This window comes from Neoarius graeffei, chromosome 3 (assembly GCF_027579695.1).
Source record: "Neoarius graeffei isolate fNeoGra1 chromosome 3, fNeoGra1.pri, whole genome shotgun sequence".
NCBI lineage: Eukaryota > Metazoa > Chordata > Actinopteri > Siluriformes > Ariidae > Neoarius > Neoarius graeffei.
In genome coordinates, this window is record NC_083571.1 from 26687137 (window position 1) to 26701942 (window position 14806).

At 44.5% G+C, this 14806-nt stretch overlaps 1 protein-coding gene across 1 annotated transcript in view; it reads left to right on the plus strand.

Annotated features, from left to right (window-relative positions):
* The first annotated feature begins 1473 nt into the window (after nucleotides 1-1473).
* Nucleotides 1474-14806, plus strand: part of klhl2 (kelch-like family member 2) — a 96131-nt gene continuing 82798 nt past the window's right edge. Inside the window, exon 1 of the mRNA XM_060916576.1 lies at nucleotides 1474-1851. Within this exon, the coding sequence (XP_060772559.1) occupies nucleotides 1784-1851 (68 nt within the window). The 5' untranslated portion in view covers nucleotides 1474-1783. The remainder of the gene's footprint in view (nucleotides 1852-14806) is intronic.

Sequence of the window (14806 nt, forward strand, 5' to 3'; positions counted from 1 at the left end):
TGTATACATATGAATGCAAAAGTATGTTCGGTATTTTTTTAAATGATCAATTCTGATAGTTTAATTATATTTGTATATATTTTTTGAATGCTTTATTAGAATACAATACAACAAAGCCAATCATTTAAAGGAAATACATAGAAATCAGATATTAACAGAAAAGTAAAAAAAAAAAAAAAACCTAACATGTAATGAATGCAAGTAATCAATTATGTAAAGAGTTAGCAGGTCACCTATTCAATACTGTGCTATTAAGACACAACAGTGTCATTTTTTTTTTTTTTTAGTTTTTCTTAATTACATTTAAAGACTTAGTGTTTCCATTTCTAAGGAGAACGGAGAGAAAGAGGGTTGTAATTTTTGCCAATGAACAAAAAATTCACAACATATTCCAGGGATTTCTCATAATAGAAAAAAATATCTTTGATACTAATGGAGTAAACCACATCCAAGTGATCAAAGAGGTACTTATTAAGGTCAATAAGAAAAAGTTCAGTCGTTTGACATTTAAAGAACCGGTTTCATCCACATTCCTACAAAAGCTCTGGATGTCTGCAGGCTTGGAGATAAACCTGTTCACTGGATTATATTTGTGTGTGTGTATATACACTACCGTTCAAAAGTTTGGGGTCACTTTGAAATGTCCTTCTTTTTGAAAGAAAAGCACTGTTCTTTTCAATGAAGATCACGTTAAACTAATCAGAAATCCACTCTATACATTGCTAATGTGGTAAATGACTATTCTAGCTGCAAATGTCTGGTTTTTGGTGCAATATCTCCATAGGTGTATAGAGGCCCATTTCCAGCAACTCTCACTCCAGTGTTCTAATGGTGTTTGCTCATTGCCTCAGAAGGCTAATGGATGATTAGAAAACCCTTGTACAATCATGTTAGCACAGCTGAAAACAGTTGAGCTCTTTAGAGAAGCTATAAAACTGACCTTCCTTGGAGCAGATTGACTTTCTGGAGCATCACATTTGTGGGGTCGATGAAATGCTCAAAATGGCCAGAAAAATGTCTTTCTATTCATTTTACAACTTATGGTGGGAAATAAAAGTGTGACTTTTCATGGAAAACACAAAACTGTCTGGGTGACCCCAAACTTTTGAACGGTATATATAATTAAAAAAAAAAAATGAGACAGTATATATCACTATATACACACAGACATATTACAAAATATCAGGACCTTGCATAACTTTACATTCCAAGAATAGAAAAATAAGAAGGAAGAAGAAGAAAAGAGTGGGTCGAGATTTCATGATATATATATATATATATATATATATTACACTTTAAATCAAGCTTCGTGACGTCAAGACGTCGAACTGGACGTAACGCGCGAGATTGCGCATGCGCGATGTTCTTTCCTGATCTATACTTAATAGGGATTGCCCTACTTCCGGGTGTGATGAGATGGAGATTAGGTGCGTAGATCGGTTGCTCCCTGCGTGACAGGAGCAAATGAGTCAGTCTTCCACGGCAGGTGGCGCTGCTGCTCATGCTACTGTTTCGCTCCCGCGGTGTCTACTTTCCCCGCTCACTGAGGAGAAAATAACAAGTGGGGCGGCTGGAGACCGTAAAGCACATCGGACATGAGTGGCGTGGTTACTCGGATTACGGTCAGGACTTTGGTCTGAAGAGTGAGTGAGAGAGCGCGTGCGCGTCTGTGTGTTTCCGGTAGCTGGATGAAGAGCGACAGCTGAGCTGGAACCCGAACCCGAGTGACGGCGGCGGTGTGATGCGGATTTCCTCTGTCAGGGCCGGGATCCGTTGAGATGGAATGGTGCAAGAAAGTCCTGACGGATATCGCGGCCTGAACACACACCACACCATGGAGATCCATCCGCTGTAAGCGCCCTGAGCTAGCTCGCTAGCTAACTCTCACCCAGTCACTCTCTCAGCGCGCGCGCCCACTGGCACTATGCTAGCTGGCGTTATAGTGCGCGGACTTTTAGCTTAATAATATTTGTAAATACTCAACGAAACATTTTTTATTTGTCAGCTAATGAAACAGCTGTTATTTTAAAACCTGTTCCGACACTGAAAAGCTGGTTTTGTTGTTTGTTAATTTCACCACAGTCGGATGTGAGCACTGTATCTCTGTATCTCTGAAAGTAGTTCCGGCTGTGGACCAATCACAGGTTGGTATCAATGCGCGCGCTCGGTGCAGTTCTCCTGCTTTATATTAAACTTGGCTCAAATATCTGTCACATTCTGCATTCTCTGCACTTTTTCTTTTTCACCTTCCGCAATACCAGAAAAATTCAGTTGAAATCTATGGAATCGATTTTGTGCCAAAATGTTCATACAATACTTTTGAAATATCAGACAAAAACGACAAATCAAAATACAAAAAAAGTCAATTTTTTTTAGACTGGCAAACAAATTGTTCGTGTAATCGTGCAAAATATATCAGTCTATTACTCTTCAGAAACCTTTTATTTTTGTTCCGCGTCTTTCTCGGTTTTGTTTGACGTAATTTATTTTGGTTGCGATTCCAGCTTTCTCGTTTGCGCTCCCTGACTTTTTGCTCACAGTTTTGGCACAAACTTCACGTGTGGGCGGGCTGTCCAGGAACGCATTCCCATTGGGTAACTTGTGTTTGACTGACAGCTCCGCTCAGCCATTCCCTACTCGGATTCTGGCGGACTGTTTGACGAGTGACCGATCCATTGACGGTAAACAAGGATCGAGTGGACTTCAGTGGCGACTATGATCTCATCTCATCTCATTATCTGTAGCCGCTTTATCCTTCTACAGGGTCGCAGGCAAGCTGGAGCCTATCCCAGCTGACTACGGGCGAAAGGCGGGGTACACCCTGGACAAGTCGCCAGGTCATCACAGGGCTGACACATAGACACACAACCATTCACACTCACATTCACACCTACGGTCAATTTAGAGTCACCAGTTAACCTAACCTGCATGTCTTTGGACTGTGGGGGAAACCGGAGCACCCGGAGGAAACCCACGCGGACACGGGGAGAACATGCAAACTCTGCACAGAAAGGCCCTCGCCAGCCACGGGGCTCGAACCCAGGACCTTCTTGCTGTGAGGCGACAGCGCTAACCACTACACCGCCGTGCCGCCGGCGACTATGATACTGAATTAATTCAACAAAGTGTAAGTACGGGACAGATGTGTTGTAGTAGTGCACATTATGCAGGTGTGTGTAACGTTAGCAAGACAGCTATTATATTGGGTAGTGGAGCGAAGGCTAACATTTGACTTGCCATGAAACACCTGCATAATGTGCACTACTGCAACACATCTGTCCTGCACTTACACTTTGTTGAATTAATTCAATATCAGTCGCCACTGAAGTCCACTCGATACTTGTTTACCGTCAATGGATCGGTCACTCGTCAAACAGTCCGCCAGAATCCGAGTAGGGAATGGCTGAGCGGAGCTGTCAGTCAAACACAAGTTAGCCAATGGGAATGCGTTCCTGGACAGCCCACCCACTCGTGAAGTTTGTGCCAAAACTGCAAGCAAAAAGTCAGGGAGCGCAAACGAGAGAGCTGGAATCGTAACCAAAATAAATTACGTCAAACAAAACTGAGAAAGACGCGGAACAAAAATAAAAGGTTTCTGAAGAGTAATAGACTGATATTTTGCATGATTACACGAATAATTTGTTTGCCAGTCTAAAAAAATTGACTTTTTTTGTATTTTGATTTGTCGTTTTTGTTTGATATTTCAAAAGTATTGTATGAACATTTTGGCACAAAATTGATTCCATAGAAATCGAGCCATTTGAGTTGAGTTGGTCCGCCTCTGAAAAAACTTGGCATTTGGATTTCCCGGCAAACATTGATTTTCGTGACGTCGCGTGCGGGACGCCGCCCTCTGAATCCTACGTCAGCGCTGGTTTGTTTATGAGAAAATGACCTGGTGGTTTTCTGCAAATTTCTTCAACGTTATCACGTAATTGTTAAAATGGTTAACAGATGTATCGTAGGAGGGTGTAGCAACACCAATCTTGATGGGATTAGTACTAGGGCTGTGTACCGTGAAAATCGATTCAGTACAGGTCCAAAATACCGGATCATGAAGTACCGGTACTGTACCGATATAAACTTACACCAAGTATCTGTTTATTTTGTGACTGAAGATGCGTAAATCCTACCACAAAGACGAACATTTAGCACTGGAAAAGACGTAAAATGCCGCGCTGAAACTTGAAATCGGGGCCATCTTTGATCTGAGATCCTCTCGCCACAGTCTCACGAGACATTGCAAGAGCTTGGCTGATCCAGCGTTCTGATTGGTCAAAAAGACTCAAAAGCAGGTCAGCCATTTTTCCTTTGCTGGCATTGGCGGCCTTTGCTGCTTTGTGTAATTTTGCCGCGTAAGTTAAAGGCCGCGGACTGCGCGTAGTCTGTAGTACTCTAGCGTAGTCACTTCTCGCTGTGAGATAACTTATGACTTTTTGTCCCAAGTTAACTATAGGGTGACTGAGAAGTGAGGTAGGAAACCTAGCTATGTTCGGCTTTCTTTGAATAAAGATACTGACAAGTTGTAAACAGTTTATTAATGTTTCTGTCATTATTGAAGAAGTTCAGAAGAATTTATCAAATTGTTCAGGGACCGGTCCGGACCTGTACCTAAACCTCTGTACCGGTACCTGTACCTGATGTTACATTTAGGTACACAGCCCTAATAGTACTCATCGTTTTCCAAAAGACCGGACAATGAGAGAGAAATGGGAGCGCTTGGTCTACACAGGCTGTGCACTGAAACCGTGCAAAGCTCTCGCAGCCTGCTGGCGCTTCCGCAGGTGACGCCACGAATCTGGCTCCAGACTCCCTTGGGATTTTTCCAGACGCGTTTTATTTTATTTTTTTCTGCTGTAGACAGACAATTTTTTTTTTTTATATACTTTCATATTAAAAAAAACATGAAATTGGTCCAGAATATGCAGTTTAAAGTGCACATCTTGGGTAAATTCAGAAGCAAGATCAATGTAATTCTCCTATTTTCTATTAAACTTTGGTCAGATATCTGTCACATTTTGTGCAATTTTTTTACCTTGCGCAATACCAGAAGAATTCAGTTGAAATCGAGCCATTTGAGGCGAATTGATCCGCCTCTGAAAAAACTTGGCATTTGGATTTCCCGGCAAACATTGATTTTCGTGACGTCACGTGCGGGACGCCTCCCTCTGAATCCTACGTCAGCGCTGGTTTGTTTATGAGAAAACGACCTGGTGGTTTTCTTCGAGCAACACCAACCTTGATGGGATTAGTCTCATCTCCTCTCATTATCTGTAGCTGCTTTATCCTGTTCTACAGGGTCGCAGGCAAGCTGGAGCCTATCCCAGCTGACTACGGGCGAAAGGCGGGGTACACCCTGGACAAGTCGCCAGGTCATCACAGGGCTGACACATAGACACAGACAACCATTCACACTCACGTTCACACCTACGGTCAATTTAGAGTCACCAGTTAACCTAACCTGCATGTCTTTGGACTGTGGGGGAAACCGGAGCACCCGGAGGAAACCCACGCAGACACGGGGAGAACATGCAAACTCCACACAGAAAGGCCCTCGCCGGCCACGGGGCTCGAACCCGGACCTTCTTGCTGTGAGGCGACAGCGCTAACCACTACGCCACCGTGCCGCCCTGATGGGATTAGTACTCGTTGTTTTCAATGAGCGAGAAATGGGAGCACTTCATGCGAGGCACCCGGAAAAACTGGCAACATGCAACAGACCACAGGATCATATGCTGGGCTGACTTCATAAAGCCCTACGACTTTGAGAACTATTTGCAGTGGGAAATGGGCTTCAAGAAGCAAGTTGATCTGAAAAAAGACGCAGTTCCATCTGTCAGGGATCCCAGACGTCCGCTATTTAGCGGAATTCTGCTATTTTTCTAGCCAAAGTGGTGGTGTGTTTTTTTTTTTTTTTTTTTTTTTTTTTTTTTTTAAATCTCTTGTATATCCGTTAAAAATATGTTTAAGTAAAACGACCAGCAGAGTACGTTCTGATTTGGTTTGCTTGTTTAGCGTTGTTTTTATCAGCTTCGTTTGTTCTCCTTGACATTCGGGAACACTCTGAAGTTAAATTGACGTAAATACCGCGAGACTGTACGCGATAGAACGAGAAAACAATATGGCTGCGCCCATTTGCTAGAAAATGTGTTTTAACTCCATTCATGCTTTTGTTTCTAATGCGTTGAACTTCATTCAATATGTCGTGGAAAAAAGATATCGTCCGTAAAAGAGATAGCGGAACAGTGTCCAGGTTAGAAGAAGTATATTCTTCAAAGCTACATTTTCATCTAATTTTTATAAAAAAAAAATTTTTGCCACTTATGTCATTGATTACAAAATATGGCATCAAATAGATACACATTATTGTTAAATTCTGTTGCTTTTCTATGTTAAATCTATGTAAAAAATGTGTTCTATAGCATCTTTAAATGTTAAAATCTCAACAGCTTCAGGGGGCTTGCAGCGCCCTTGACCCCTGCTGATAGTTTCTTACATTCCTCTATTTTTTTTCAATTACTGCTGGGATCCCTGATCTGTTAGAATGCCCAAAGCAACACCGTCTCCATCTGTATCAGCGTCACCAAAGGAGCCAGCCGTGTTCGTCTCCCCTGACAGAAGGCGAAGTGCCGCATCCGCTGAAGCCCTCGAAGCCGAGGGCCAAGCAGAGCCGAGAAAAAGACCAAGAAAATCAGCAATTCACAAGTTGACTGTTGCCAGGGTAAGAAATAAGAGAGACTACTCTAAATTAGGTGTTCCTGCGTTTGTCTCTCAGCCTGCTGGCGGATCCGCACGTGACGTCACGAATCTGGATCAATCTGGCTCCAGACTCCCCTGGGATTTTTCCAGACGCGTTTTTTTTTTTCTACTGTAGACAGATGGCCTTGTGCAAAATTACCCTTCTGGATGAGCGTGTAAAGCCTAGGTCACAACCGGACGTACGATTTTTTTGGCCGTGCGATTTTTGGCGTTTCCCAAATCGCTGTGGGGTTTTGTTTTTTTTTTTTGGTTCATGGTGAAAGACGCACGTTGGCCGTAAGTTTGTCTTGCAACCTGAAAAAACCGTAAGCGCCCGTAGAGTTTGTTTGACATGACAAAGAACCTCTGCGGCCGGTCTGCGGCTCAAAAATCAGCACGTCACACGCGCGCTCTCGTGCGTTTCACGCGCGCCCTCCGTGTGTTTCTTGCGTTTTTTGCATGTAGACCGGCCGTCGGAGCACATACTGTACAGCCGGTTGTGACCGAGGCTTAAAGCAGGGGTCGGCAACCTTTTTGCCATGTAGTGGCAATTAGAAATTTTCTTGTTAGTGTGCCATTCACATAGGTGTTGTTAACTATGTGTAATTAGACACCACACATTTTAGACGGATATGGATATTTAATGCATTGAGCGTTATGGTGTAAAACACCATCGCACTTGTTTTATGTAGAGATGCACCGATACCACATTTTGTGAAAACCGATACGAGTATGAGTACTATCATTTCAGTACTTGCCGATACCGAGTACTACCGATACTGTTGATGTTATTAAAATATAGGCTACCTACATATCTATAATAACATAACAATGTTGCAAAAGAAGCGCTACCGTGAAATGAAGAGGCGCTGTCTGCTGGCAGTGTAACGTGGTTGCGCTTCCGTGTGCAACCTCTCTCGATTGTCGCGCAACATTCACTCCCAGAAAACTACACTCATTGCAAATAGCCTACACAAAGAATTAAATATTTAGCTGCTGCAATTTCTGAAAAAGGCTGCTATTTATTTGGATTAGATTACAATGTCCAACTTTCGAAGTCAAGAAAGACTTGCACTCTTGCAACATGTAAGACCGATTGTTGATGAAGGGAGGAGAGAGCAGTGAGTTACCACATGCAGCGTGATCATTTCACTCCACTGGTCACTTACCCCCTCTATCATCGGCCTTCCGCAACATTGCGGTCTTGGTTGACTTAAGGGTTGTTCTGGTGGTGCGCTTAAACTACTCCAATTACATTTAGCAACAAGACAAGGGCGTGAAAGGGAGGAGCAGTGACCATCGCAACATCACAGAGAGCGCACAAGATAACAGTGGCGGCCGGCGACGATGTATTATTTAATTTCCATCGCCAGTAATGCAGACTAAAATATGCCCCCCGCCCCCCCCCCTCATGTGCATGTGCGCACATCCTGCTGTGTGCTGCAGGAGAGTTGAATGCCTCGAGCATGCTCTTGTTCAGTCGCAGAACTTGTTAGGCAGACGCTGTTGCTGTCCATTCGCAACATCGCGTCCCGTGCTCGTGGAGCTCCATACCTGTAGATGGGACGTCAATTTCCTTGGTCTTAGCGTTGCCCTCAACTGAAACAAGTTGGAAAACTCAATCAGCCATTTCTTAAAGCTCTCACTCTTCACTCTTATGCCATGTACACACGTAGCCGGGTATTTTTAAAACCGAACATTTTCCCCCCCCTCCGTTTATAAAAATGTTTTATCCACACCACCTCGTCTTCGAAAAAAATCCCTTCCACACATAACCGAACATCTGCGTTTTCAATCACATTCATAAGCATTCCAAACCTGTAGATGGCATTATTTCCCCAAATCCTACCCCCTAATCACATCGCCTGTGCTCTTGGAGCAGTAGTTGGGCTTCTAAAATTAAACATGTAAATAGCACCTGCACAATAATTAACGCTTTCAAGGCACTACTCCGATCCATTACTCTTTAGCTAGCTGCACACTACGCCGATTTTCAGCGTACCGAGCCAACTGAAGTCACGAGTCAGGCGTAAAGACTATTTTTCGATGGTACCGACTCATCTCACAGCCGATTCGAAAAACTAATCGGGAGCCAGACTGATCGGCGAGAGTCGCTAGCAATAGCCAATCATATCTTTCGCATATAACACGTGACCTCATTAAACACAATTTCTAGCGCGAGAAATACGTGTTGGTAGCACCTAATGCGGGTATATACTGTAATTCCATAGACTGAAGCTTTATCCATAGACACAGTGGGCTGGAAAGCCACTCTGCTCAAGTTGTGTGGCTGAATTCCAAATCGCTTTAACTCCCCTATATAAGTGCACTATTTAAGGTTGGGAATAATAGCTCATGCAGCGTAGATAGTGCGCTACATATTCCATGTTGTGTCATTTGTAATTCAGCCTGTAGCATCTTCAAGTGTTGGATTTAACAGTAACTATATCCAATAGCCAATCACAAAGCTATTAAGTTGTCACGTGTCGCTTCAATCACGACTGCACTCGTCAACAGTCGGGAGTCGGCTCTGAAATGGGTCGGTTCGGTACCGCGTGGATCGCCGTGGTGTGCGGCTAGCTTAAGTCCATGCTTAATCTGGCTTCTGCAGTAAACAAAGGTCGCACGTTTGACATCAGGGCAGATTTGTTGTCATTTTTTTGGCGCAGATTGTGACGTTCTAAAACGCAAAACTCCGGTTATCTCTGTCTACATGAAAAGGCATACACGGAGTTTTCAAAAATCTTCACTTTGCCCAGAGTTTTTTTTTAAATATTCGTTTTTGATGTGTTTTCATGTGGATGACAGGCCAAAACGTAGAAAAATATCTTCGATTTAGCAGATACCCGGCTACGTGTGGGCGGGGTCTTAAACTCTCCCGGTTGGACTCGTACTTAAAAACTCTGCCGGTTGGATTCACCTATACAAAAATCCGATTTTCATTTGTTTGTTAGTGAGTAGCCTGTCCTACAAAACCCTTACCTAGGCGAATAGCCAACATTAAAAAAGGACACCGTTGGGGATCTTGGCGTAGGCCTATCTGCGTATGGCAGCGAAAGGGAGTGGAGTGTGGAGAGATGTTTAAAATGACAGTGTTGGGGAAAGATGTTGTGACGGCACTGTTTCATGACTACGCAAACACATCTTCGTCATGGAAAAATGAGTTGTTGTCGAACAATTTTTTTTTGTCTTCTGACGAAATTAGCCTACGCTCAATGCTTGAGATTTACAATTTTTTTCCTGGGAGAGGCTTTTTTTCCTCGAACGGACGCTGGCAAAAGGCGCTTCACGGAACACTATCGGCGCATGGTATAGCCTATCATATTATGCTCAAGCCTGAGCTCAACAATGCTTCAGTTTTTTTTTTCTCTCTCGAATGGAACAAAAAGCGCTGCGGGGAACATTGGTATCGGCGCATGGGATCGGCACTGGGATCGGTTCATGGTATCGGCAACTGTTTGACAAGTACGAGTATGAGTATATTAGTGGAGTATCGGGGCCGATGCCAGTATCGGTATCGGTGCATGCTTAGTTTTATGCCATTAACCTCACACACTTTAACCCACTTTATGCCAGTTGTTTGCTGCACCCTTACATTTTCTGCCATTTCACCAATTCGTCGCTCAACAGTTCTGGCTGATACGGGCATGTCTTTTATTCTTGATTTTATTGTCTCTCTTTATTTGGCAGCCTCTCAAAAAGACTATCTGAGCTGGAGAGAAAGGCCTCCTTAAAGGTCTCGTTGCATCGTTTTTTCATGAATTGTGCGGTGGTCTCTCGTATGAATGAATGCCCTGTGAGCCGGTTTTGGTGAAAAAAAAAAAATGCTGTGGTTCTCCTGTTTCAGGCTGTTCTAGGTTGGTGGAGGAGCGGGTGGCGGGAGAACGACAGGATTTCAGCTCTTACTCGTTAATATTCATGACATGTAAACGTGTTACCTCTGATTGGCTAACAGCACTGTGACGCTCCCTCCAGTGGGTCAGAACAAGCGGATGTGGGTGTCTTTGTAAAAAGTGTTTCGATTGGCTGTTATGGTCTCGGCATCGATGTTTCGACCAATAACCATGTAGATAACACGAATTTTACATCGCATCCAATGAGATTTCAACGAGAGTAAAGATGGCGACTTACAAATAATGTGTAAACATCGTTGGAGTTAATAAAGTTTGAACAGCACGAAGGAACATACCCCAACCCCCTGAAATTTAATAAAAAAAATTCTCAACGGATTTGGCATAATATAAAAAGGTCGTTTTTTTTTTTTTTTTTACTCAGAAAAAGCGGAAAACTCTCATCCCTGCCGAGCTTGTGACCATGTCATGCATGCTAACGTGGAGAATATGAGCATGCTATTTTGGAACAAAAACCTTCGAACAAAAAGTTCTTCGCAGCTTGTGAGCTGGTGGTCGACAGATCCGGGGATTAAAAACAACCTCGAAGCAAAAGCACTGCTGAAGGCACCGAAGTTTGAAAAGTCAGTCACTATGTTTACATGCACATAGAGAGAATCGAATTTCTGCCGTTGCTCAACTGAAATCGAAGTTCAAAATGCCATGTATACACCTTAATTCGGCTGAAATTGAACCGAACTTGATTTCTCGGAATCGAGGTACACGACCTAGTTTATGCGATTTCTGCCGAGCTACTTTGTGCATGTATACCCTATCGAGCTAGTTGTCGAGCTACTTCCGGAAGTGACGAGTGACGAGACCACAAGCGGGAAACGCAACAGCCTCGGTCGGCATGACAACAGTAGTAGCGAGCAGCAGAAGAGGTCAGGAGGAACAAACGAAGAAGAGAAAATGGCGATGTAGAGCTCTCTGAAGTGTGGGTGGAGCACAGAGGACGGCAGGACAAAGCTTCTGGTACTAATAGGCTTTTTATTGTCAGACTTTTCAGTTTAACAGCCTACTTTTATTCTTGAGAGAAAAACACACACGCGCGCGCTGTGTTCTAGTCCCGGGATGAGCTGTCCCCTCTGCTCTCCCTCTGCCTCCTTAAATAGGGCGCGGTTACTGGGAAGACACACAAACACAGGTTAATTACCGTCAGGTGTAGTGATTCTGCCACTCACCTTCCCTGGCTCCGCCCTCCTGTCACAGACTGGCGCTTGACCACGCCCCCACTGCCACAGGCGAGCAGAAACGTGCACTTCTGGAGCAATGAGGAGACAGAGTTCATGCTCATTCAGCTTAAGGAGTTGAATATATTAAAATTCATGGACGGGAGAAAAACGCGCAATGGAGAACACGGAACTGATAACTTTGTTTACACTCTTGAATAGCTCTTCATGACGACAACCGGAAGTGTACCAACACGATGGGGCGTGTTGCGCCACCTGTGGCTCGGGTGCACAATGTACCTCGCACAATAGCCCGATTTCATTGTGTGCATGTAGGATTGGATTTCTCTGGCACCCTGCTGGGACCTTCAGCTCGATTACCGACAGCAGCTCGATTTGGATGTGCATGTAAACGTAGTCACTGTGGTTGAAATGATCAGAACACAGTACTAACGCTGCATTATACTTCGCTGGTGGTGTTCCAAAGATAAATTCCAACCATTTCTTCTTCACCTCTTCTATCTTGCAACGTTGCTCCGCTTAGGTTTCGTTTCTGTCGGCGGCTCCAGCCCGACTTTGGACGCTCGTAACTCAGGCAGGGGAGCTCCCAGCCTCCCCAAACTTGGCAGCCAGCGACCTCTGCCCTCTCCCCAACAAACCAGCGCTGCCAGGGCGGGCTAGCCCCGCGCCTCGGGACGTAATTCGCCCTGAGGCGAGCCGTGGCACTCCGCTTAGGTTTTGTTTCTGTCGGCGGCTCCAGCCCGAATTTGAACGCTCGTAACTCGTGCAGGGGAGCTCCCAGCCTCCCCAAACATGCAACGTTGATGTGTTACTGCCACAAATAGCACAGGCACGAACTTGTTCAGGCATGTTTTCAACTTGCTGTTAGGTCCTCTTCGTTAGCTATTGACGAGATGGGCTCTGCTATCTCTCCTCGCGCTGAAATCCGAACGTCCTTCCCGTGGGCGGTCACAAGCCAAGGTGGGCGAGACCATGAATACTAATTTTCGAAGTGATGTAACTTCGTAGGGCTTTTTCTGATCCGCTCATTTTTCCGACTGTTTTCTTTCATAAGCTAATACAGGGAATGGGAGTAGAATTATATTTTCGCATGCATATGCAACTCGGCGTGAACTATGGTATTTAAAAAAAGAGCCAGTATTAAACGTTTTTGGTGGAAGGGCACCTTTAATGTATTCACCGTCTGTGAATGGCTTTCCATGTTTAGCTATGCAGTGAGAAATTATATAGCTAGCTTCAGTGGCATTGTTTGTAGCTGAGGCAAAGACTTTTAAAGTGTGGGCTTGCTTCCCATATCCGCACACTGCGCGTGGGATTGATTCGTCCCTATCTGCCTGATCTTTGAAAGTCTTTTCGTGCTTTGCCTCGAAATGGCGTTTAACACTGGATGTTCGACACAAAACACAACGTGCACACAGCACGGTCCCTCTGAGAAACGAACCCATATTCTTTGGTCCACGAGGAGAGGAAAGCCCGAACTGTCGGCTTCTTTGCCATCTTAGCGCAACTGCTGCATCAAGTGGGCCCGTCTCGTGAGAAATATGGGGAGGGGGCAGTGTTGCCAGATTGGGCGGTTTTAAGTGCATTGTGGCGGGTTTTGAACATATTTTGGGCTGGAAAACGTCAGCAGTATCTGGCAGCACTGGGAGGGGGGCGCTATATTGTTGTGTAGTCATGCTAAAAGAGCAGGCTCGCCATGCAACAGCCAGCGACAGTTCAAGATGACGTTTGAACATTTTTAATGTGTTGAATAATTAGGTTTGTGTATCATCGTCAGTGTGCCACCGGAAATTCCTCAGCGTGCCAGTTGTGGCCAACTCCTGGTGTAAAGGGACATACTTTCATATAAAAAAACCCCCACTAAATTGGTCCAGGATATGCACTTTTTAAGGGTAGTATCTCGCTGGCCTGTGACTAGTTGGAGACGCAACAATTGCGATAAAATATGCAAATTAGCGACAATTTTCACTTGGAATCACACTAAATTGATCTTCGCATATTTTATCGCAATTGTTGCGTTTCCAACTAGTCGCAGGCTGTCGCAGCCCAGTGAGATACTGGCTCGCACTTCCTGTCTCACGGAAACTTACTTGAGAAGGGTTCGTGACGGCTTTGCGACGCATTTGCGGCTATCTTGAGAGAAATTTTGCCGCGCGAATTTTTTGAACATGTTCGGAATTTCGGCAACGAAGGTGCGACACTCCGACTCGTTCGAGGAAATTTGAGAAGCCCCGCGAATGTTTCAAGACACTTTTGAAACTCTCTCGTGAATGACGTTCGCAAGCTGTCGCAGCCCAGTGAGATACTGGCTTAAAGTACAGGCTTTCGTCTAAACCGGGGAACAGGGGCGCTGCGCCCCCTTACCGAAATGCCGATTGAACCCTAAGTCACACTTAGGCCATGCACTTGTATGCTACTGCACAACATGCAATCTTTCTCAAAATGATCTTTTCTCCGTGAAAACATCCCAGCAACACCACGTGGCAACGTGTCTGATCATCAAATACGTTATAATTACTCCAAAAATATTCCAGTCATAGTAGATACACCGCCAGACGGTGCAAAAACAATCTGAATTGGCGTTTTCCAGACTGAGGCGCCATGTTGTTTAGTTGTTTACTTGTCGCGGCTGGTCTCGCGAGATTTGACATGGGTTACATACAAGGTCAGCTGACTTGTAGAGCGAGATTTCTCGAGACTGAGGCCATGTACACACGTAGCTGGGTATTTTTAAAACCGAACATTTTCCCCCCCCTCCGTTTATAAAAATGTTTTATCCACACCACCTCGTCTTCGAAAAAAATCCCTTCCACACATAACCGAACATCTGTGTTTTCAATCACATTCATAAGCATTCCAAACCTGTAGATGGCATTATTTCCCCAAATCCAACCCCCTAATCACATCAGAATAGCCCTCTGTTGGCATCACTTCCGCCTAAACATAAAACATGGCGCCAAGCTCGTTCGTCTGGACAGACTCGGA